Source organism: Zosterops lateralis (assembly GCF_965231275.1).
Source record: "Zosterops lateralis genome assembly, contig: HAP1_HAP1_SCAFFOLD_76, whole genome shotgun sequence".
Lineage (NCBI taxonomy): Eukaryota > Metazoa > Chordata > Aves > Passeriformes > Zosteropidae > Zosterops > Zosterops lateralis.
Window position 1 is genome coordinate 2,348 of NW_028154596.1, and position 25,113 is coordinate 27,460.

At 38.5% G+C, this 25,113-nt stretch overlaps 1 protein-coding gene across 1 annotated transcript; it reads left to right on the forward strand.

Annotated features, from left to right (window-relative positions):
- Positions 1-691: 691 nt before the first annotated feature.
- Positions 692-24,962, forward strand: LOC310923505 (F-box only protein 15-like; the record flags this gene model as incomplete). The annotated part of the gene is made up of 10 exons (XM_083885483.1): positions 692-711; positions 4,040-4,153; positions 6,055-6,159; positions 9,689-9,922; positions 10,173-10,382; positions 12,175-12,304; positions 14,586-14,668; positions 15,811-15,956; positions 21,343-21,467; positions 24,693-24,962. The coding sequence occupies 10 exons, from the start codon at positions 692-694 to the stop codon at positions 24,960-24,962; spliced, it is 1,437 nt and encodes a 478-aa protein (XP_083741609.1).
- Positions 24,963-25,113: the final 151 nt, after the last annotated feature.

Consider the following 25,113-nt stretch of genomic DNA (forward strand, 5'->3'; position numbering starts at 1 on the left):
GAGTCTGGAGCACAAGTCTGAGGAGTGGCCGAGGGAGCTGGGGATGTTTAGCCTGGAGAACAGGAGGCTCAGGGGGACTTGATCACTCTGCACAAATGCCTGAAGGTGGGACTCGGCCTGTTCTCCAAGAGGAAATGGCCTCAAGCTGTACTAGGGAGGTCTGGGTTGGATATTAGGAAGAATTTCTTCACAGAAAAGGCAATTAGACATTGGAATGGGCTGCTCAGGGAGGTGGTGGAGCCACCGGGTCTGGAGGTGTTTAAGGAAAGACTGGAATCTGCACTTAGTGCTGTGGTCTAACTGCCGTGGTGGTGTTTGGTCATAAATTGTAAAGTAATCTCAGAGGTATTTTCCAGCCTAATTAATTATGTGATTCTGAGACCCGAGCCCACAGTGCCCGAGAGCTCGGAGCTCGCCGTGGAGCCGGGGCGAGGCTCAGGCACCTCCGCCGTCCCCGTTACCGCCTCCCCCGTGCCCGCCCGGCCCCGCTCCAGCCCCGCCCGCCCTCAGCCAGCGCTCCCGGCCCCGCTCGGCCCCGCCTCGGCCCCGCCCGCCCTCAGCCAGCGCTCCGGGCGCCGCCGTTCCGGCCCACCCCGCCCCAGGGCGTGCCCCGGGGGGTGGCTGCCCTTGTTCCTTCCCTGCCCTCCCCGCGGGCGGTGCGAGGCCGGCGCTGTCCCATGCTGGAGCGGCCATGGCGACGGGCCGGGGCAGGTAACCGTGGGCTCTGCCGGCCCGGGGCCGCCCGCTCGGCCTTCTTCACCTTTAACGGGGAGGGGGGTTTAATTGTTTTCCCTCAGCTCCCATTGCTCCTCTGAAAAACTTATTTCACGTGTTGCACGGCTCTGGTTTCCAGCTCTCGAGTCTTCGTGGCGAGGGCTGTGGGCATGGTACTCTCCTCTCCTGGCCCAGTGGACGCCTTGCAGTGGAGAACGCTGGTGTTGCCAGGTGCACAGAGGCCTGGGGTTAACACTTTTTTTCCTGCCTGGGGAGCCTAAACTTCTGTGTCCTTCAACTTGGAGGAGATGCTGTAATGGGTACCCACAAAGTTAGTTTAGTGGCTGCTTTATACGTCCAGGGTAGTTTGGGTTTTGTGATAAATAGGAGGGTTTCGCTGTGGAAGGTGTGATTACCATAATTCTTACAGTACAGGGTAGGCTTTCAAAATTTTAAAGCATCAGTCTTAGAGGCAAAGTTGAGAAAACAGATTTTTCTGCTAACCCATTTCTACAGCCTTAGGTTTCATAGCAGTTTCATTCCCCCTGCTGTTTTTTGGGTGGGTTTTTTTGCCTTTTTTCAACCTGCTAATGGATTGGGGTAATATCCACCCTTTAAAAATTAAATTGAAATAGACAGCTGAAGGAAAAAAAAAAACCCACAACCAACCCATCCAAAACATCATTGTAATTTTTCTTTTTCCCTGCATACGCTTACAGAGGTGGAGGAGACACGTTTTTTCACTACTTAAAACTTTGTGTACATCATTTGAAATGTTTCTCAGAAGACAATTGTTTGCTGACCATCAAAAAACCAAGGCACATTGCAAGTATTATAGGGTATGAAAATGAAAATACTGGAAAAGTGAGCCCCACAGGTTGAAAGCTAATGAAAAAGCAATTGAAGTTGTGCCTCTTGAGTAAGATCATCTCAGTTCTAGAAGTCTCTAAAGAGGGGGTGTAACAGCTGTCATTGACTTTCATCTTAGGCTAATCTGCCCAAACTGTGTCAATGCAACCTAAAAGCATTTTGTTAATGCTAATTTAAAATCTTAGCACACGCAGTACTTGAAAAGTAATTTATGGATTCGGTTGCTGTTTGTTTCTTCACACCTTGAGAATATTTTTGTTTTGGCGAATACAAAAGTTCAGCAGATTTTTTTTAAAATTGAAGCTTACAAAAACAATAGCTATTACATTAAAGTTTTCAAGGCACCCATGGGCAAAGTGTTTCTTCCCTCAGATATTTCTCCCTGGAGTGAAGAAGGGAGAGGTTAGTGGTTAAAATGAGCAAGAAGGACAGTCTGTGCAGTTTATGCTTGTCCAAGGTAGCTTATTTTAAAATCCAGAATCCAGCTTCGTATCTGAATTATTTCTGTGCCTGGAGTTTGTGAAATTGCATCCCTAGAGAGTATGCCCAAACTCTCTGCTTTCAGCATGGATTTAGGGCAGAATAGCCTGGGATGTGCTGCCCTGGAACATACAGAAGTGATGGCTCTGCTGCTGTTGAACACAACTTGTGTCTCTAAATCCCTTTAACAGCAGTTTGTTACTGCTTCATCATCTAAGTGTTTAGGGCCTCATCATCTAAGTGTTTTTGATAATGATACATTAGTAAAACCCTTTGTTTGATCTCCAGATTGTATTTATTACAAGACTACTTTTTTGTAGTTGTTAATGTAGTTGGTTAGCACCCAAGCTCAAATGTGCATGTCTTTTTGTTAAGCTTGTAACAATTCTTAGTAAAGTGTCTTGGATATTTTTGTTTTGTTTTACATAGCACAGTTGACAATGTAGGCCAGCGCTGTTAATTTATTTTGATTTTTTTTTTCTTTAAGCATAAATCAATCTTAAATCAAGAACTTATTAAATGTATATGATAACCATATACTTCAAAATTAGCTATTTCCCCCCCATATGGATTGGTTGCCTAGAAACCCCGAGCTGGTTTGACCAGGTGTTGGAAATCTGCTGGCAATTTAAAGCGTCAGTAATGCAGTGAATGGGGAGCTCTGCTTGTTCAGTGGCATCCGAGGGTATGAAGTGTAAGGATTTGGTTTAAGATTGAAACTCTGTCCCCATCTTTCTCTGTGGATTAATGATAGGATTTGTTTGCAATTACAGCTGACAAAGACCTTTCTATCAGAAAACTTGGAAAAATCTGTGAGCAGTTGGATTGTAAGAATTTGTGTTAGAAATATGCAAAGTTTCTTCCTTTTCTATCCCAACTGTGATGTGGAAATGTTGCCAGAGCAGGTTCTTTCACCATGGTGTGCAAGAGACCAATCCAGACATGGAGTTATTTGATGTATTTACAGTTCTGCACAGTGCTGGGTGGCATTTAGCAAAGGAAGGAATTAGTTCCTTGGCTACAAGCTACATAATTCTCTTATTAATTAATTTTCTATCTTCTGTTGGTTAACAATTCTCTTGCTTCTCATGCTGATTAGTTTGCATGCTCAGTCTTTCTCTTTTTTGAGTCAGTGGTGGCAGTCTCACATTTCTGGAAGCTGTAGCTGATTTCAGCACAATTGCTGAGTTGGCTTTAATAGTTTCTTCCTTATCTTGGGAGTTGTTCCAGGTATCCCTCTGGCCTGTAAATTCTGCATTCTTTGTGTCCACTCTCAGTGGTCATCCTTCTTCCCAAGCTTTGTTAACCTCTCACTACATCTGAAATCTTTGAAGCGTGTCAAACCATAAACCTTACTAAAGCAATTCTACCGACAAGTAATTTGTCTGTCTAACACCTAGACATCCCTTAGACCTTGTTAGCTGCTCTCTGTTTCATGGGTTAAATCTCCTTTCTTTTTGTTTATGCTTGAAAGGATACAAATTCTTTTTGAACCTCAGCAGTTTCTGAGGAAGTTTCAACGTATTGTTTTTATCTGGTATCTTTTAATCGCTTAGCAAAGTTGAGTGGCTCAAAAATGTCTCTGGAGTAATGTTGTGAAACAGAAGAATAATCAGTGAGTTTGACTTGCTGCAGGGGCCTCAGTGGAGCTTGGCTGTAGTGGCCACAGGGGTGCAGCTGTCTAAGGGTAATAAACCTCTACCAGATTCAAACTGATTTGGGGGAGCAGCAACACTATTATTGCCTTTGCCTGCTGTGAGAGATCAATCACAGGGTTGACAGCTGTGAGTTTAAATCTGAATCTTCCTGATGCCAGGTATTTTAACTTGGGTGTAATTGTTCAAATCATAATGATTGCCACGTGGTGTATTCCCTGCATCCTGCCTTGGTTGAAGTGTTGTGTCTAGGTGTGCGCAATATGCGTATTTCTTCATTTTGTGAATATGTGTTAACAGCTTTTCCTTCTTACAAGTAGGTTAAGGACCTTTGCTGCCAGGCCTGGGGAATGTTCTGAAAGTGTAAATGCTGGCATTGAAAGTCTGTATTTGACACCTCCCAGAAAACTGAAACGAAACATGAGCTTTGAGAGGTGAGTATGTCTGTGAGTAAGTCACCCTGTAAACTGCCTTTTGACTGCTTGCAGTAATTGTATTCATATCTTGGAGATTTCTATGTCAAATATTCTGAGTTGAAAAGATTTTCTTTCCTGGCCTGCTTTGGGATCCTGTGTTCACCTTCTAATGTTTTCTGGCATGGTTCTCCTTTGTGTTATTTGCTAGGTTCATAAGGATTATGTAGGTTTTCCAAGCCATGTGAAGCCTTCAGCAACTTCTTTGGAAGTCATGGGCAGTGTTGTTCCTTGAGAATAAAAATTGTTATTTTATTACTTCAATAAAAGCCAGATTGGAATTAAACTTCATGTGTTTCTCTTGGTTATTGGTTGTCATCAAGTGTATCTTAGTGTATGGAGAGGCTGAGAATGGTGGATTGGGATAAAAGGAGGGAGGAATTACTGGCTGCTGCATATTTACTGCAAGGTAAATGTTTCTCTTCCTGCTTGGCAGTGAAAGAGTAGTTTCAATATAATTATGAGTTGTTTTCTTTTTGAAAATTAGTTACATTTTTACAAAAAATATTCTAAGACTATGTTACCTGAAAAAGCAATTAGTTTTATACATTTGATCACTACTGTGTAGTGATTTCTCTGTTTTGCATTGGATGGCCAGTTCAGCACCTCTATGCTGTCTGACTGGTGTGATAGTGAGAGAAAAAAGAAAAAAAAATCAGCTTCCTTCAAAGGAGAAAGAATACAGCTGTAAAAACTGCTGTTGAAAATTCTGGATCAAGTATATTATTTTAGCTAATTTGCAGCTTTTTAAGGTATCACTTCTAAATTGTCTCTGGAATGAGTGCACTAATTGCTTTGGACTTAGAGTTTATGAGTTATTTCACATAATAACAGTGCAAGTTTTTGCATGTTATTTCTATGTCAATGTAACTAAGATTGTGAGTTTAATACAAACATTGAGGTATTGGCATTGTTGTGCTACCCTTTAAAGCTCTCTGCTTCTGAAACAGTGTCATAAATCAACAAGTGTTGCAAATAACCCCTTAGTAAAAGGACAAGAGGCACAGATGGGGTGTTGACTTTCACAGCACCTTTTATTTTCAGCAGTGATTTTGATGTGGCCATACTCAATGCTCAAAAAAATTAAGAGTATAAAATGCGTGTATTTTAAACTCTGCAGCTATGAGCTACTGCTCAAATTGTATGAGGTTCATGTCTGCTAATGCAAAAATCACTTTGGCTCAATCCCAGGGTATGTTCTGCTTGTCATGCCTAGACTGGCTCCTGCATTTCAGGCAGCCTTCCAGATGCAGAGACATTGGCATTTTCAGGATATCACTTGGCTCTTACTTTGAAGTTCACATCTTTCTGCTGACATAAATGAAAACTGCACAAGACCCCTGAGCACGTACAGTTTGGAGATGATGATGAGGTAGAGCATGATCTTGCTGTTAGACTAGGACATTTCTGTCCTGGTGCGTTCTCAGGCCAGACGCGGCAGTCAAAAGGGAGAGTGAATGTATCTGCAGTTTTGCAAATGCTGGTGATTGTGGAATAAACGTTAAAATCATGGTACAAGCAGTAAGGAACTGAAGCTAAATGAGATAGTTTCATATCAAACATAGTTAAAGTTAACAAAGTCTAATAAAACCTCAAACTTACAACTTTTTGTGTAATCGTGCTGTGCCACTGGAATAAGTTGTGATTAATTATTTTAGGCAAATGCCACATACCAAAGAGTGAAGTTACAGCCCAAACTCCACAATTTAACTCTTTAGGTGATTTTTTGTTTCATCTGTTTACAACCTGCTGCTTTCCACCTCTTCTGTTTTTGTCTGGTTTGAAATTAAAATTCTCTGCCATTGTAATTTCTGGAGTTTGCAGGCAAGTCTAACAGAATTCCTCTTTCTCTTCTTTTCTAGCATGCCATCAGAAATGCTGCTGAAGATATTTTCCTATTTAGATGCTGTGTCCCTACTGTCTCTTGGTTGTGTGAATAGACGCTTCTATGAGTTGGCCAATGACAAGTAAGGAAGAGAGAAGGTCTCAGTTTGTGCCCTAGTTGTGTTTACCTGAATTATGAGTCTTTCCAGTTCAGTTTCTCTGATGCCAGAGCACCTCTGGGCAGTTACTCTGCTGAAATTGCCCTGCACAGCGTACAGTACATGTTGCATGCAATTCTAGCTGTGCAGGGCCTGTTGTTTATTGGGGGTTATGAGGCAAAAACTAAATCCAGTGCTTTGAAATGTTGGTGTTAGCACTTTTTTAATTTTAAAATTTCTATATATTTATTTGTATTCACATGGACCTGCAGAAACTTTTCGGTTCAGGTGATCCTTAATGGTGTGTTGCCAGTAGCTTTATGGAATTGTAGCTTTGACAATTTTGAAGTCCTGCATACTTTATTCTTTCATTAGATTTTTGAAGAGGAATTGATTCAATCAAATGATCCACTAGTGGTTTTTATCTGTTGCTCTGTTTGTGAATCTTTGGTGACGTCTAAATGAGAACAAAAGAGACAAAGATAAATACCGACACGTTTTTTAATAAGGATTGCTTATACAGAGTTCATAAATTGCTCCAACCAATATCATGATAATTTTGTGAAAGGGTGAAGAGGAGAGACTTGGGTTGGTGTGTGATAACTAGGATCTGGGCATCCTTTTCTTTGTAGGATTCTACTGCATTAGTGTTGTTTGAATGAGAAAATGTCTTCCTCTATAGGAAGTTGCTGTACCAGGTATGAATCTATTTCTCCCTTATTTACTAAAAATTGTGTGGTGAATTAGTTAGTTTACCTTGGCATTAATACCTTTAGAACTGATGAGTTTAAAGGGAAGATCTGTAATCCAGATTTAGGTTTTGAGGGTAGATAAAAATTGCATAGTTGACACAAATTACCAATCTTGGTATGTGTTTTCCACTTCAGGATGGTGAAGCAGGATAAAATCACTGTGGCTGTCCAGGGGAAGATGATTCATCTGTCTCCATCTCGACAATGTCTGTTTCCATTTTCTAATCTCAATAGAGATTAGTGTGCGTGCACAAATGAGACTTTGGAAAGAGTTAGTTTCTCTTATCTAGGAGCCTGACTGGTTCAGGGGGGACCAGGTAATTTCTTCCTGATGGATTTTCCTGGACCTTCTCAAGACCCTGAATCTTGCAGTGAATGAACAGAAGTTTTAATGGGAGTCACTGCATATTTCTGTGACAAATCTGACTGTGGTTTTTAGGATATTTCTGGTGTCCTGGATGTACAGGGAGCTGTCCTTGTTGCAACAGGACCATCAGTCTTTCATTGTGCTATGTCTGTGCTGCCTAATGCAGTGATTTGTCTTTGGGCTGTTCACTTGAACAGTTCTTGGCACTGATGTCTCTCCAGTGTAACTATTGAGGACAAGGAAATGTTTATGACCCTCCCTTTCTGTACCCTCCTTGTCACAGCATGGGATATTCCAGCCTTCCTACCATGCAGTGTGGGAAGTTCATGGGTATGGTCTGCCTGTGAAGGCCTGAGGATTCTGATCACCAGCAGAACGTGCTTGTGTGAGAGGAAGTGAGAGCACAGGGCAAAGTCTTTGCCACTGTGGTCAAGTGATGACTGATGATGATGTGTCTGATTCTGGCATCTGAGTTAGCAGTAGAAGATTTGTTTGGTTTGTTGTAGTAATGTTCAGTAAGAGACCTTGAGATGAGTATTAACAATTTGAGGCAAGAAGGGCAGGGCATGTATTCTGCTGTGAAAGAGGCAAACTTGTGCTTCCCTGTTGGATGCCTTTTTGATTTATCTGCCCTGACTTCTTCAGAAGTTGAGGATGAAGGGGAAGTGATACCTTCCTAAACACTTGTGATTCCAAGTCCTCCTTCATCTTCTTCTCTGTCTCCCTGCCCTAGCTGAATTTTTGAGTTTCTTGAACTAATTTCTTTGCTTGCCCAACACTGTTTTGGGAAAGGAAGATGCAATATGTTTCTGAGAGTGAGGATGAACATGGTAGGTATTTGTCCTTAGTCTATCTTCAGTCAACTAAATTGCCTGAGCCTGCAACTTCAAAATGCAGGAAATGCCTAGTACTAAGCCCTGTCTTTTCAGCATCATACAGTAAGGTGCAGAGTATCTCTCTCCATCAAAGGATATCTTTTTTTGGGAAGGAGTTTCTAGTTATCAGGAAAGTTTTATAGGAGGTTATTTTACTGGGTGTTTTAGGCTGGTGAAGACCAATTGGATGATACACAGCTCAAATTCCCCATGTGATGTTATGTTAAGGACATCTCTCCTTTTTTCATGACTGGACAGTTCTAAACTGCTTTGGAGTTAAAAAAAGAACTTTCCCCCTCCATCAGAAATGTTTTTATACTGTCTGGTAACTTGGCTACCCTTTATGGTCTTAAAGTAGAAGGATTTTAAAACTTTGTTTCAGTTATGGGGATTGTTCTTTATGTTACCCTTCCCACTCTGCTTTTGGTGAATGGAAGGTTGAAAACTCATGTTGACTGTGAACCCACCTTTACCAGTTATGGTAACTTATTGGTCTGTGTGTTTTAGACACTTTTGTCTTAAAAAATGGCAGTGGGGAATTCTGTCTATATCTGCAGAGCAGCAGGCTGGAAGGTTTTTGCGAAATTCCTGGGTCTGCTTGCATCAATAACCAGAGCTGGCTCTCAATATGTGGGGAGTTATTCTCAGTAGCTAATGAATTGAGAATGCTTTTGATGGGTAGGAGGCAGTGTGGGATGGATCTAGTCCTTGAATACTTTAAGGAGAAGGGAAGATGCCATACCATACATGCTAGTGTAAGTTTGCCTGAGGATAAGTGAGAACTGGTAGCCTTGCTGATAAATGGTAGAAAATGTCTCAACTATTTGTTGCCCTCACTAGTAATTTTCTTCAGTGCAGTTATGTACACTGTGTGTCTAGCATTTCAAAATTAGAAAACTTATTGGCAACCTATATTCACAGATTATTGATTGAATTTTTGTAGGTTCCTGGACTCAACTCTGTGAATTGTCCTAGAGATACTGGGGTGTGCTAGAGATACTGGGGTGTGAGGGGCTGAAATGTGAACTAATAGTTTTCCTGGCATGAAAGAGATGAACCCATCGTTACAGTCACATATTTCTTTGACTTCAGAAAGTCATGTCTTCTCTGGGCTTTTCCAAAGAGAGTGCAGAAAGGATTGAAATTACATTAGTACCACCAAACAAAGGTGATTCTAATTGTCCTCCTCAGCTGAACTGAGAAACTTGAAGTCTACAGATGGTCTTTGTTGAATAGGAGATATTAAACCACTTTTTCCACTAGCTGATTTTCTATGAGGAGGACACATCATTGTTTTAGGGTGGAATTTTCAAAAATTTCTGCTTAACCTTTATCAGTTTTCACTTACTTGCTGACTGACTGTGCTGTCACAGAGCTTCATCCTGGATCCCATATTTTTGAGAAGACAGACAAGACTGGTTTTTTGCTAACACTGTGCTCAGTGGTAGCTGAGATGTGCATGTAAAAATGAAGTGACTATTCTTGAAATTTACTCCTCTTTATTCTATTTTTATTTTCAGTGGAATTTGGCTGAAACTTTATTCCAATTATTTGCAACCAAAATGGAAAATGAAGTCTAAACAAACAGAAGCTGTTTCTTTGGGCCGTGCTGCTCTACATGATAAAAAGCCTGGGTACTGGAAGAAAGAATACATCTTCGAACAAACGTGTGCCTTCAAGACTAGAGTAATGCGACTCGTTAAATTTCTAGATCCTTACACAGGTCTTCCATGTAAAAACAAAGAAGCTATGAAGTAAGCAATGCCTTGTCACAAAGATTTACTTCAGAACAATGTACAAAACATTAATGGCTTGGAGTAGTATAGAATTAGAGCTATAAAATGTATATCATAATGGAATGATACAATGATAATCTATAAATGACTGAAACTGAGTCGCAGTTAGTAGAAATGTAAAAATTCTGTTGAAAGCATAGTTTAAATTTTATCACTTTGAGAATTTGTTTTTAAACACTCCTCTCCCCTCTCAATTCCTAAATAACAGAGTCTCTGGCTTGAGTTGGATAATTGTTCTAAAGGACAAAAATGGAAAAGAACATGTAGTAGAGAATCCAAAACTATCATTTAAGGACACATCTGTTACCATACTTTGGTATGGTACAGACTGGCCATGCTTGGACATCCTGTCAACCCTAAAACTGTTTGGAGTTACACTATTGCTTCCTGACCAAAACAGACCTCCCAGCAAGAATGGGTGAGTTTTAATATAGGATTTTTGAGGATTTTTTGGGTGTAACTGATTGATAATATGTCTGTAGGACCTATCTGACATTTGTTTGATTCAGTAAGTTAACCCTTCATTTGAAAGCCTCCCCGCAGTAGTTCTTTCTATGTTCTTCTCTTTGGTAGAGCTTTTTAGAGAGGAATAGTAGAAATAGTATAATCCAGCAAGCTATGGCATTAATTCATAGGTTAATTGGCATGTGATATGCAGGCTGATAGGTCCTGACTTGGAAAGCTGAATCTAAGCCCTAGAGCATGAAAGAAAAATGTAAATCTAGAAGACTTTATTGTGAGAAATTTAGCTTGGAAGAGTTAATCAGTATTTATGTGGCTACAGTCAGGTATTCTATGTTGTTAAAATTTATTTTCTGTCTGGTAGGTGTGTATATGAATTTAGGGAACTTGATGTTTAACTATGTGTGCAGTCTTCAGTACATGCATATGAAGTCACACAGTCCACAGCATGTCCCTTGTTTTTTAATTTACATGTGTACAGTGGTTTTTGTCATTATATTCTAAAAAATAAATGAAAAGTGTTTATTTGAGGTATTTGGTTGCTGTCAAGGAGTTTTGCCCACATCTGAGCCTGTGTGTATAGTAGGTACAGAGTCAGCTGCCTGCTTCTTACACAAAGCCCCTGGCCATAGAGCTCTGAAAAGAGGGAATTGGTCACCTACAAAACATCTGGTTCTTCAACCATGAGCAGAGTATATACTTATAAAACAAATAAATCAAGAGAAGCCTTTTGTATAAAGTTAACTGAACAAGTCTTGCAGTCAAATTATGTGGGAAATGTAGTTGTTTTACCGAGATGATGATTCATATGTAGAAAATAAAAAAGCTTGCAGGCAGTTGATGTGTTTATTTCACAGAGTTACAAGTTTTAGAAATTGTGACTAGAGATGAAGTCAGTGGTTTCACCAATTTCAGTATGTCATTGTTTAGACTATAAGGCAGTAGTGCAGGGACAGGCCTGATTGACTTAAAGATGGAAAAGGTTGATGTTGATCAAGAAGAAATGTTTTACTGTAAGGGTGGTGTGACACTGGAATGGGTTGTCCAGGGAGGTTGTGGATGCCCCATCCCAGACAGTGTTCAGTGTTTGATTGTAGGTGGTATTACAGTGATACTATGTGGAAGTCTAGGAACTGTTTTGAATATAGTAAGAGCCTGAGTCTGAAAAGGATTTGAGGAAGACTTCTTCATTCTGAGTAGGTAATGCAAACTCTTACTTACTGCCCTTTTTTAAAATGCATCATTAGTTAATAAGAGTGTTCATGAACTTATATTTAAGATTTTTTTGGAGCTAATGGCTTTAATTATAGGTAAAATATAGAAAAAAAATCTAAAAAAGGAACGCTTCCTGTAGCACATACTTTTAATTTATTATATGTACAGTTTGATACTTTCCTTTGAATTTTGCTTCTCAGTGATTTCATCTAGTATCAATAGAGTATGAAAAACAAGTTATAAAGTAATTCTGTATCTTGAAAAATTGGGCAAGTACGTAAGTTCTTTTTTTAAGCATGTTTTAGAAGATCATAGTGTTTTTTATTTCTTTTCTTGTTAGGGGTTGAGATCCTGCTAGTACACTGTGGTTGTTCAAATGTATGGTTTATGATTCTGCATGGCAAATGCTTTCAAAACCATTTTCATCATGTGCTGCTGGTCAGACTTTACAGTTAAAAATGAAATTAAACTGAACTTTTACATGAATAAGGAGACACAGCCTTTTTACTTCATTCTGTATGTTCTTTTCAAAGACCTCGTCGATTTTCCTTGATTGCTGAATACCCTCTTGGCAACCTGACTGAAAGTAGTGTCGCAGTTGGTGCTGATGAGCTTGTCCAGCTCTTCAGTCTGAGTCCAGGACTCTTAGTAGGAATTTGGAAGGTAAGATAACATTTTGTTTCTGTATTTTATTATGATTTGAATGAAAAAAAAAAAAAAATTGGCTTGTAGTTTGGGTTTGAGGAGGGCTTTTTTTTTTTTAATCTTCCTTTTTTTTCCCCTTTGGATTTTGAAAGATCTTGTCTAAACTAGTAACCACAAAACACATGTAGGGACAGTAAGTGGAAGATTTATTGTATCCTGAAGAGCTGTCACAGGAGTATATATACTTTTTTTAAAAATCCACTTCTAATTAAGAGATCAGTTATCTATCATTCCATATTAGATGCTGTGTTCAATTTTATTTATTTTACAGTCTTCACATGCCCAAGTTTGATATGCTAGAATAATTTTAAATGGAATGGTTTGAGAAAAGAAGTGCTTCTTCCTCTGATTCGTGCCATTACCTGCCCATGCCACTCAAAGTGATGAGTTCCCACATAGCAACTTAATTTTAATCTACATCACCAGGTAGCTGTATCCTGCTCCAGCAGCAGGAATGCTGTAAATGGTGCCCTTTTGGAGGTATTAAATTCTTGGTATTAAGAGTCTAGGTTAAGCAGTTAGCCTCTGTAGGGTAAGTGTAGACGTGAATGTCTTTAGAGGGCAGTGCCGAACATCTGAAGTCGACTTCAGAAGGAATCTGCATCTTTGCATGGGATGCACTGGCACCTCTGTGTCTGCCTGTGGCTATGTAGGTCTGGGTGCTATGGAGGCCTGTTTCAGGTGTTCTGCTCTTGGTCTGAATTGAGAGGTGGTAGCCCTTTTTTCCTCCCCTCAGCCATGCTCTTGATGTAGACTTAGGTTATTTGGAACTTTCCTAAGGGAGGCTGTGAGCAGTTCCTCAAAGTTGTGTCTAATCTCCAGCTGCAAACATGCTGCCTCAAATGTACACAATCGCCAGAGGCAATGTTTAAAAGTGCAGAAGGACTATTTCTTTCACTCCTACTTAAAGGTAAGAGTGAAAATCCATTTCCTGGAAAACTTGAAAACCTGACTGGCATAAACCCATTATTGGTTGTTTCAGTCTGTGAAAATCTCTGCTAAGTGAACAGCCATTTCTCTCTTATCTTCAGACGTTTTGTAGATGGGTGCCCCTGTATTGTTGGCTCTCTGGTCTTGCTCATGCATTGGCCCCATCCATGCTCAGAAAGAGAGATCTTTCAGCACCTGGAAATGGTTCAGTCATAACCAAGTTTCACATCATTGTTAAGAATCGAGTGCCTCACTCCAGTATATTTTCCCTGCTTGCTTTTCTGAACAGCAGTTCTTATTCTCTGTGTAGGCAGAGTAATATGAGGTAGTTAAGTGTCAGTGGGTGTAATAATTGTAAATGCCACACGTCTTGTTTTTTGCACATATCTGCATAACAGAAACCAAGGGCAGGTTACGTGGGCCTTCTGGTATTTGGACAGAGAAAGACTGAGAAATTATGAGATTGATAGATCTCCCTAGTTAAATCTTTTATAGCTGTAATTTTGCACTTTGAAAATACAGGAGCAGTTAAAAAGCCAAAAGTCTGAATAGAGGATGTCATTTTCTGGTAACCCAGAGAGATGAAAACAGTAGTTGCCCACATTTCAGGAGAGTAATAGACTTCTGGCAGGGAATTATTTTCCTATTGACTTCTGTGTTTGGAAATGCAGGATTTAAAAAAATGCATTTAAAGAGAAAAAAAACTTGATATCCTAGTATTGTGTTCTTGAAGTAAATATATACCTCTGTCTCTAGTTTTCGCATTGATGTTTTCTCTGTATAGACATCTGTAGAAGGTTATGTTTTTAATGTTTTCCTAGGACTAAATAGTCTGGTGAAGACATGTTTTTTACTTTGAAATTCACAGTTTCTATTGAATAATTCTGTATTCCTCACTGATGTTAGCCCTCTTTGGAAATAGTTCTTTACATGGGAAAATAATCTTGATGTTTCAGCAGTTGGGAGTAAGTGCAGTTTGATTTTGTTTAGGTATCTTTTTAAAAGTGGTTATTAGAAGCTAGGGGCAATTCTTGGAGCTCTCATAATTTTTGCCTAGACATAGGTAGTTTCCCTCTCTTTCCCTGTAATACAGAAATTCTGTAATCTTTTATGTATATTCTGTACTCTTGTGAAAAAACAGTAAAGGTTTTAGGAGTCCAAGTATTAAAGCAAGCCATTACTAACAGTATTACAGTAACTGGCAGAGTAATAAGCGGCAGCATTTATCTATGAATTTTAATGCTCAGAAAGACCTTGTGAAAAAAAGAATTTCCAGATAAAAATACATATACTTTAATTAACTTTTCAGGAGAAAAATGAAATTGCTTTTGTTATGGCGAATCTTCATTATAATCAACTTCTTGAGAGAAGCATTTTGGGTTCTGCTACTGTGTAAGTTTGGTTTTCCTTTGTGGGAAGTAAAGATAACCTTTTGAATAAAGCTTTGAGTTTTACAATTAAAATTGCCTGCTGGTAAGATGCTTATGTTTAGGCAGTAATTAACTATTCTTGTGTAATATAAACAACAGTTACAGTAAATACAAAAATGTAGAAGCATTTTCATACTAAAATATTGCCATCGTTATGCTATTGTGGAGATAATTTAGTTAAAAAAGTGTACTAGTACTGGCTGTATTGAGAAAGTTAGAAATACACTGCCCATACTTTCTCCCTTTTCATAAGCAGTCTTTTTATTTCCTCTTCCTATCTGAAACAGTGATAGAAAAGAGGGAGACATTTCAGGAAGTAGAGAAGTAATCTTTGGCTGTGTAAGAGGGGAGAAAAATTCTGGTAAACTGGTGAGGTGCTTGCAATTATCTTTTAGTCCTATTCAGAGAGTAGCAGGGTTTCCTATTAAGTGTTTGTATATGTGTATATTGCAGTGTATAATGTAATACCTGTTTATACATTATAAACTGTTTAAAAATACAATTTTTTTTTTTTTTTAGCTTTAGAACAGTATTTGGGGAATTTATTTGCCACTCCGCTTTCTAGTCAGATACTTTTGTATCTACCAGTAGTCTTAAATGCCCACTATAACTCAGTGTGGCTCTTCTCTCACAGAATGTAAGATTTAACACCTTCTCTCTTAGTACCAGATTGGATCCTGTGTAGAAGTTGCTCAGTTGCCTCTGGCATGTGGTCACTTCAGGTCATTTATGTGCAGTAGTTATTTAGTTAGGCACAGGCAAAATAATTTCAATATTTGCTATTTCAGAGAAGTCTCTAGAGCTAGTGGGCTTTTAGATTTGTAGTTAAGCTGATGCTTTTTTCTTTGTTGAAGACAAATCCGTGTTTTGAAGTTTAACAGATGTACCTTTTAAAGTTGACTGCCATATTTTCTCCCTTTGGCTGGGTTGAACAGCTGATCAGCAGTTTTAGACACTGTATTAGTTTAAAAGAAGTGTGATGAACTAGAGATGTTTGATTTCAAAACTGTCTTAAGATGACAGTCTCAGTGTAGGGCTGTATGTTACATCTCTATTAAGTCATGTTCCCCCTTGCTAAATTCTATTATTTTTCTTTTTTTCAAGTCAATATACTCCTCCACCTAATCAACCTTTACTGGATGATATTGACTCAGAGTATGGACTGCATGAGTACAACCTGCATCTTGACCTTCATGGCAGAACCTGCATGTACCTGTGTGGATCATTCAAGTGCCTCTTCTGCAGAAAACGTAAAGTTGACAGAACAATAATGTTTGTTTTAGAAATGATCCCTGTCTTTCCTTCTTGTATCCAGTTTCTCTCTTTTAAGGGGTGAAACTGAAATGGAATTTTAAGAGTAAGATGTCTGTTAGTTGTGTGGTTTCTTTATATCTGCATGGTGCTTTGTGTGGCATCCTAAGGCTGCTCTGTAAGAAGTCTGCCCATTGTTACATTTTTATAGTGTCAGGCCTGGGACTGAATTCTTCAGATTGTCAGGGTCTTTTCTTTTAGTTCTCTGCTGCATTAATAATGCGGTGGCATAGCTCTTGGTGCAGGCTGATGTTTCTTTCAGTTGTATTTTATAAAGGAGAGACAGTTTGTCCTCGTACAATTTGGAAGCTTATTTCTGTAGAATTCGCCTTGAGTATACTTTGGATGCACAGACAGATTGAAAATATAGATAAATTTGTAGAAGTTACTGTGAACTTTAAGATCTATAGTTTTTTTTTTGGTGAGCTTGAGGTTGCCTGTTCTGGCATCTCGTCATTGTGTGGTAAACAATTTCAGTCATTTTTTTTAACTGCTGCTTCATTCTGTTTTCAGCACTTCTTTCCATGAGACGTGATTGACCATCCCTGTTATTCTCATACAGCCCAAATTCATAATTGTACTGAGGTTTTGAAAAATACATGTGTGATCTCTCTTTTGACATAACTTCAGCATAAATTCCTACAGCTACATAGCTGTCTTTCTGTAAGCAGAGACAGATTAAAATATTAAAATTAGACATTGTCATGAATTTAATTTAGAATTAAGTACTGTAAATTAATTATTGCTCCCAAATAATTTTTTTTTGTATCGGCAGTAATTTTTTTTATCCACACTCCTGAGCAGTGCGGATTGCAGAACATGTTGTTTTTCGGTCAGTAGAGGGCACTGTTGTCAGACGTGAGCGCTTTTACCGGGCTACAGAATTTCCCCGTGATTTGGTTTGGTTTTTCTCGTTGGTGTTTGGTGATTCCAAGAGCTGTCATTTAGATGGCAGCCTTGTGCAGTGTGGAGTGTAGTAGTCCTTGAACCTGAAATACACCTGAAATACATTTTTCAGATTCCAGAAAAGTTGCAAGCTTAAACTAAATGAATAATTCTACGGCTAAAACTTCAGTGAAAGTCTACGCATGTAGCAAGAAATCTTACCTGAAGTGTTGTGTAGTACAAGAATCCTCTTTATATTATCAGAAAAAACCCCAAAACGTCTCAAAATTGGCAAGAGGATTGAGTTTTTGGAATTGTGTTGGTTGTTCTGGTTTAGCTGAATGTCATATTTTGTTTTCTAAAATGAAAATGTTATGCTCCTAGCAATACAGTTGCACAAGAAAAAGTATTATGTGGCATACTTCCTTTCTTGATACCACTTTCTTGCTGCTTAGAAGCTACTTCCACAAAAGATTAAGCTGATAAGCTGATCTTTATGCAAATTTTAGGAAATGTCCCTGAGCTACAGTTGTGATGCCATCTCACTTTGCAAGTTACAGAATCTGTTTTATGCTCACGAGTGTTTTCTGAATTACTGGTTTTGTGACCTTCAGCAGTGTGACAGCCACCAGATTCTGGTCTCACAGGACATCAGGCAGCTGAAGCCATGGTTCTGCAGACAATAAGCTCATTTGTCAACTTGTCCCTTCCATGTGCTCACACAATAATTCCTTGTGGAAAATGCTTGACTTCCTCCTGAAATGGTGTAGTGATGCAGCATATGGTTGTCTGCTCTCACATTTTTCATTCTAAGTTGTTGTTCATTTTTCTCATTTTGGTGAACATGGTGTTGCTGAATGTGGTGGCCAGGTTTGTCCAGACTGGTTGTGTTTGCTGGTTTGTGTTTTGGTTTTAGGCTCCCTTCTAATAATATTCTTTGTCCCTTCCTCTGGGAGGACTCTGAAGCATGGAAGTCTGCAATGTTCTTGTCTTGCTATTTTTGAAAATTCTCTACTGAGTCCAGTTTTATTTTAAATTATAGACATGCCCATGGCAATTTCTACAACTTGAGGCACAGATCAGTTGTCAGCTATTATACTGTTCTTTTACTTATTTATTGGTTTTCGTTAGGGAGCTCTAGGCCTTCCTAGGTTACCAGAGAATGCCCATTTGTATTTTGCAGAATAACTGATTTATTTGTTCAATATTAATATTTATCTGCTTTTTGTTAGTGTCTATTAGTATTGAGCTTCATTTTGCTACTCTGTTTGCAATTCTTTTTGCAGAATTCTTAATATTAAATTTAAAAAGTTATGTCACACTTCATTGAACCAAGTAGATGGAGTGTATATGGCTTCAGATTTTTTTTCTGTTATTAATACTTACATTACAGTAATTAGCTGGTTTGCCACTGTTTGGGCTGGGGTTTAGCATTTTGTTTTATTCTCCTTTTCATGTAAACAGAATTGGCAATATGGTCTCACTGGCAGATAGTGTAGGGTGAATATGCTAAATACTTTGTAACTGAATTGAAAATATTTAGAAAACTTTCCTTGTTTTCAGGAAGGTATGACAGGCTTTTCTCCCAGAAGACTCCCAGAAGCTATGAATCCAGCTTCTTAATAAATACTTTTGAAGTGTATTTTTACCCAGGTTTTCAACTTTTTAAGCACAGCTTTGTACCCACATGGTAGTTTAAGCTTTGACTTTTCAATGTCATTTCTTGTTGATGTAAACTGATGTGATGTGCTTGCAAAATGTGAGAGTTGATTTTTGTGTATTTAGAGAGCTTTTAAGATTTGTTTGTAAAATTTCATATCAGGCTTTTGAAATGTTTTGCTTGACCTTGAAGATTGATTTGCAAGTTTAAATAACCGTTTCAGTGTCTTAAGGCTGGTTGTTGGCACCAGAATTAGTGTTAAGCACAGCTTTTCCTCTGAAAATACCAATCAAATGACAATTTGCAACAAAGGCTTGGTTAGCAAAACAAACTTCCTTGGCTTTTAGCTAAAATAAGTACTCCGGAACTATTGGTCTATTTGTTTCTTTCCCCTGAAGTTTGTCTACATGATATATGTTCTTTATTACCTTTACTTGGAAATATTTGTTCCCTATAACTTACTCTGCTGCTTTGCTGCTATGCGTGTCTTGCATAAACCAAGGACTAGAGATGTTATAAGGGGACAATGAAACAAAGTCTGGATCAGGCTGAAGAAAGCCCTGTCCAATTTGCTTTCTCTGTGTTTCTCTTCATATGTTTAACATAGCTTGTTCTGTCCTTTAATTTCATTTTCTTATGTGACTGGGGTGAGGAAGGGAAGACTTCAGTACTTAGCCTGCAGTTCCTTGCTTGTTTCTAGGCAGACTTTTCCCTCCTCTGGAATATAAAGACTGCAATGGAGCTTTTATATTAAAAAAACCCATATATAAAGACTGGATTAACCAGCCCATGAATAATTAGCCTTCAGATTCTTGATCTGTTGCCTATTTCCATTCTGGCTAAAGTTAAGAAGTAACTATAATACACCTTAGCCAGCTGATCTATCTAGCAGTGGTGTATTAATGTCATGCAGTGGCAGTGATGTCCTGGGCTTCATTAATTTATTAGCAGAATGCTTTTTTCAATCCATTTTTAATCCATTCAAACTTCATTTGATTTGAATGAGTAAGAGAAATGGCCACTTCCATTCAGACTGGAATTGTGGATAACCAAATAGTCATCTTAGAAAAAAATGCTTGTTGACTGATGTTTTCAAATCTTGTTCAAAAACTCAACTTTAAATGTGGTCTTTCAGTGGTTAGTTAGTAAACTAAGTAAAATATTTTTACCTTGAATGACATTTTGTCATTGAATTTGATTTACTGAGGTTTTGGAACTGAACCATTTGGACAGGTATCAAGTTAATGCCCTTTTTCTACTTTGAGCTGGGTCCTGGAAACGAATTCTGCTTACATTTTTCTCACTGATTTCTTTTGCACTTCACTGCAAAGACAGTGGGTATCATGGTCCGGACGATTGCATTTTCCTTCAACCATACAAAGTATTTCCTACAAAATATTTCCTGGGCATGGTCACGTTGGTTACTGTATTCACACTCCTATTCCAGACAGTGTCTGTATTGAAAAACCTGCAGCTGCTGTTCTCTGTCATGTGCTGGGCTGCTTCCTCCCCAGAGTAAGTATTCTCTGGACTCCCCACTGGTGAGTGATGCCTTTCCAGCATTGGTTTGTGCCTTGGCTCTACAGCACCAGTTCAGAGAAGTTTTTGGCCTCTGTGTTGAAGTGTGGGCTTTCTTTCTCCTTCACTGCCTCTAACGATCTGCTTCAAGCAGCCACCAAGCAGAGGTTTTGCTGGCACTGCCTGCTGGATGCAGCCATTTAACTCACAGCCAGCCTTTCTGATGTTGCTTCTTCTGTCTGTGGCCTCATGCTGCTACTTCAGCTTGATCGAAGGAGAATCACAGGCAAAACACTTCCTTTTTCACTCTGTCACTTCCATCTTAAACCTCTGCAAGCCCCTTAGCTTGTTACCTTACCATCCAGGACCTGCTACTGGATCCTGACAGGCATTATATTCCTGGGAATTCCTTCTCGCCCTTCTCATTTGTCTCCTGCAAGTCCTAGATATTTTCTTTTTTGCACTGAGGTCTCTAGTGCTTTTGTTTTGCTCTTTTGAGAGAGAATCTCTTGTTCAAGGAAACTTGTCTAAGGGATGTCCTACCAAGAAATCTGCTTGTGTCATGTGATGCTTTTATTTTCACTTTTCTTTGTAGTCAGATTGTGTTCATTATAATGTTCCCAAACTTATAATTAGAATGTTGGAGTCCCTGGTTCCTCCTCTGATAGCAAAGGAAAAAAAAAAAAAAAAAAGTCAATCTCTTCTGAGAGAAGAGATACCAAAGAAATATGGATATACGTAGTAATAAAAAAATCACAAATCATAGTAGTTCTGCCAAAAAAACCCCAAGAACCAGGAGTTTTGGAAAGCTACTTTAAAAAAAATTAAATTCATAATTTAAAAACTTGATTCAAATCAAATCATAATGCATGTCAATTTAAATGATGCAATATCCTTTCTAAGGAGAAATTGTTACCTGTATACCCTTTTTATTGGGTTGAGTTTCCAGTTAGAGATGGAAGTGTTGAATATGAAATTTACTCCTTGCATCCTTGTGTAAGTTCTTTAGGTGCCATTCCTATTTTTATGCTAAAAAATACAAAAGAGTTTTTAGCTGCTATTTCTGCTGTGGATCACAGAATCAAACTTCGAACTGCAACTTAATTCCTCTATGAAGTGCTTGATATTTAGCTGTTGGTGTATGGCAGGGTTTCTTATTGGTGAGTGAGATGAAAAAGACATGAAAAGGAGAACATTTACAGCGTACTTGGACTGAATTTGATTTATACTGCTGTAATGTTGTATATTGTTTATATTTTCAGGTGACATTGAAAATGGATACCTGAGGCTCAGAGTTGTAAACTTGAAGGATAATAGGAAGCACTTTCCTATTACTGGGACACTTGGCATATGCTGGGAAACAGATGTGTTTAAAGGCAATGTAAAGGTCAGAAATATTTTTTTGTTTGTGGAAATGCTTATCTCAAAACAGAATTATGTTTGTGCATCTTAAATATGCTAATTTTAAAACAATTTTTTGATATGTAGAAGGTGTCTGTTACTAGACAAGGACCTGTGTTCCAATATTTTAAAAAATAAGTGAATTTTGAGGAAAAACATTTTCTGCTTTCTCTCATAGTGTGTGGATTGCATGCTAGACTCATTCATGTAATGTGTGTTATCACTCCAGTGCTTTCCACTCAGCAAAGATGCTGTGGCTGACCAGCCTTGCTTGTAAATGCTGGACAAAAAAAAAAAAAAAAAAAAAAAAAAAAAGAAAAAATACTGCAGATGTACTTTTTGTGAGGGCTTTTTTTGGGTTTGATGTGAGGGTGGGTTGGTTTTTTTTGTTTTGTTTTGTGGTTTTTTGTTTGTTTTGGGTTGGTTGGTTGGTTGGGGTTTGTTTGTGAGCAATAAGCCTTGAACCTCTGGGGAAATACTCTGCAGTTCTGTGGTGTGTATGCAGTGAAAGTTAGGAACTGCTGGGGAATGTTAAAATGCCAGTGGCCACAGGGAGAAACTACAGACCACATCCACACAGTCAGCACCTAGCTCCAGTCAGGTACATCAGTCAGCTGGATTAACTTTTTATTTTTTTAGAGGAATGCTCACACATTCTGTTGGATAAAATTCCTGAAAGAGTTACTTCAAACAAAGCTTCAGATTATTTCTGTACCTTTTGCAATAGTGGTGAAGGCACATATTTTTAAATGTACTTTATCGGCGTGAATGTTTCAGAAGTTGTAAAAATTCTGATGAATGTAGTTTAAGCACTACTGAAAAATCACTTAGTTCAACACTTGATTTCAAATTTGGCACGTCTTTTGAAAAGACCCTCAAAATTAATAAAACTGCTGTTTCTGCCAATCATGTATAGATGTGGAATGAAATATTGTTTGATAAGGTGAGACTTTTTTACTGAGGCATGTGTTGACAAAACAAGGGACAATATTTTTAAACTGAAAGAGGGTAGATTTAAATTGGACATTGACAAAAAAAGGCAAAAAAATTCTTTCGCCCATGATGAGCATGGTGAGGCAGGGGAGTTGGAATTAGATGACTTATGTAAGTCCCTTCTAACCCAAATCATTCTGTGATTTTAACCCGAGTCTAATCTGTGATTCAGCTGCTTGGCAGGATTTTTTTTTTCCATGAAAATACTCCTGAGTAGTATATAAGAATTTAGGAAGTTATCTGACAGAGGAAACAGCTGTGGCTGTAGTCTTTAGTTTTTCAGTTTTAGTCTCCCTCCTATGTGCATACGGCATAAATTATATTGAGTGTTTGTTTCTACGACAAAATAAAGAATACAATTTTTTTAAATGCCTCATTTTGGGGTGACAGATAGAATTTGTCAGCATATAGCCATGGGTTGAATTCACTGTGGTCTTTACCATAAGTGTCTAAAATTCTTAAAATGTGTGGAGGCCGAATAACATCAGCCACAGAAGTAGGACATTCCAGTACTTGGAATTTATTTGAATTTTGTTTAATACTCTTAAGGAAAACCAAAAAACCCAAAAGCTTTCTTGGCACTTCTGGGTTTTTTAGTAAAAAATTTAATTGCTGAAGTACAGATAGTTGGAAATTGTCATGGCTTAGGAATGGTATTCTCCAATTTAATGTTCTCACTGTAACCACTCCAAATCACACTCTCTACTGGCTCTCTCCCCTTCCTCTGCCCTGTGCTGAGCTGGAGGGGAGAACTGGAGGCACAAAGGTAAAGGTCAAGGTTGAGATAAGAGCAGTTTACTGGAAACAGCAATGGGAGAAGAAAATGGAGAGTAGCAGCAACAAAATTAATAATAAGAAGGTACAAGAGAGGCGAGTGATTAACATGCAAACATGCATGTGAAGGGAGGAACTCAACCTGACCATGCCACAATAGTCTGACTGAGAAGACAACCTTTTCCTTGCTCCTGGAAATGAGATGAGGTGGTATAGAACAATGTCACTGTGTTAGCCACGCTACCTCCTGGCTGCTGCAAAAATTAACCTGATCCTGACTAGAACCAGGAAGGAAATGCATGGAAACCTCACCATCCCACCACCCAACACCATCCCACTTTACATTTTGTAATTGGCCTTATATATGCAAGTTGTCAAACCAGAAAATTGTAATTCTTTCTGGTTTCCAGTGATTCTGTAGCTCATATAAGTTTATGATACCATCATTATCAGGTTTGGTTTGAATTTTGTATTTTCAGCATAGTCTGCATTAAAAGGCTTAGGGAAACTGTGTGTATCATACTGCCTCATGTTTGTGCCATCTGCCCTTATGTTGTTTGATTGAAGTAAAGTAATAGTGAAAGCAATGTTAGAGCAACAGAAACACAACTATGTAGTACAGAGAAATAAAGCATTCCAAATGAATTTTTTTGGCATGGAATGTGTTGGTTTTGGTTTATTTCTGCTTTTGGACCACAGATACAACATAATTAAGATAATTTGATTCATTTAGTGATTCAGAACTCAAGAGAATAAGGAACAGCTGATACTAACCATGACAGACAACTCCTGTGCTTCTAAGGGATATGGGAAACTATCAGTTTGCAAAGACAAAAGAATTGGCATTAACATTTTTAAATTATCTAGTTGTGTAATCTTGTAAAGAAATATTTTCAAGAATTTGTAAGAGGAGGAATTACATCAGGATTATTACTATTACCTTTTTGGGAACTGAAGCTGTGAGCCTTTCAAAAAGTACTGTATACAGCTGGCTTGGAAGGGTAATTTTGCGTGCTCTGCCTTGAGTGGTCCCTGAGTATCTTTGCAAACATTGCTACATTCACACAAGTTTAGCAACTGACATTAAGCTTAGGTTGCTTACTCATATTGAAGGGACTATAATCATTTGAATGGTAAAGTAACTAATAATTGAGAAAAACAGATGTTAAGGGCTGAAAAATGTTCAAGAAATAATGTCTGATTTGGTTTGGCAGTGGTACCTTCTGTACTGCAGTGTTTCATGTCTGTGGGTTGCAATTTTGATTTCTGTAGAAAACCTCTAAGTAAGTATTTCTTGCAATAGGTCAGTGAACCATTATCAATTTTATTTTGAGGTTTTAACCTTTGTACAAAACCCTCTGAACCCTTTATATTTCTTCTAACATCAGGGACAGATCTACTTACTGGGCCATGGGGAAATAATCTCTTCTGCTTGTGTTTGTAGGACTGCTTTGTGATGGATCTGACTCTCTTGGATGAAACTGGAAAGCCCTTCTGGTGTTTTAGTGCTCCAGTCCACATGGGATTGTCTACCAAGTCATCTGGCCTTTATGACTACATGGGTCATATTTATACTGCAGACTATGCAGATTCAGAGGGTAAAGTCTGTGTTGAGTTTGTGTGGTTGGAAGAAACCAAGGAATATATTGTGGTCACTTTGGTGCTTTATGTAAGCACCAAAAAGGTAAATAGCTGGTATGGAACAAATTACTGACTTAATTAGGTCACTAATTTCCTTGCTTTAAAAACCAAACAAACAACCCTCCCACAATAAAAAAAAACACAAACTGATATTTAAGATTGACACCAACGAGCAAGACTGCAAATTTTCCAGTAATAAGCGCAATTGCCTAAATTTTTTTAAT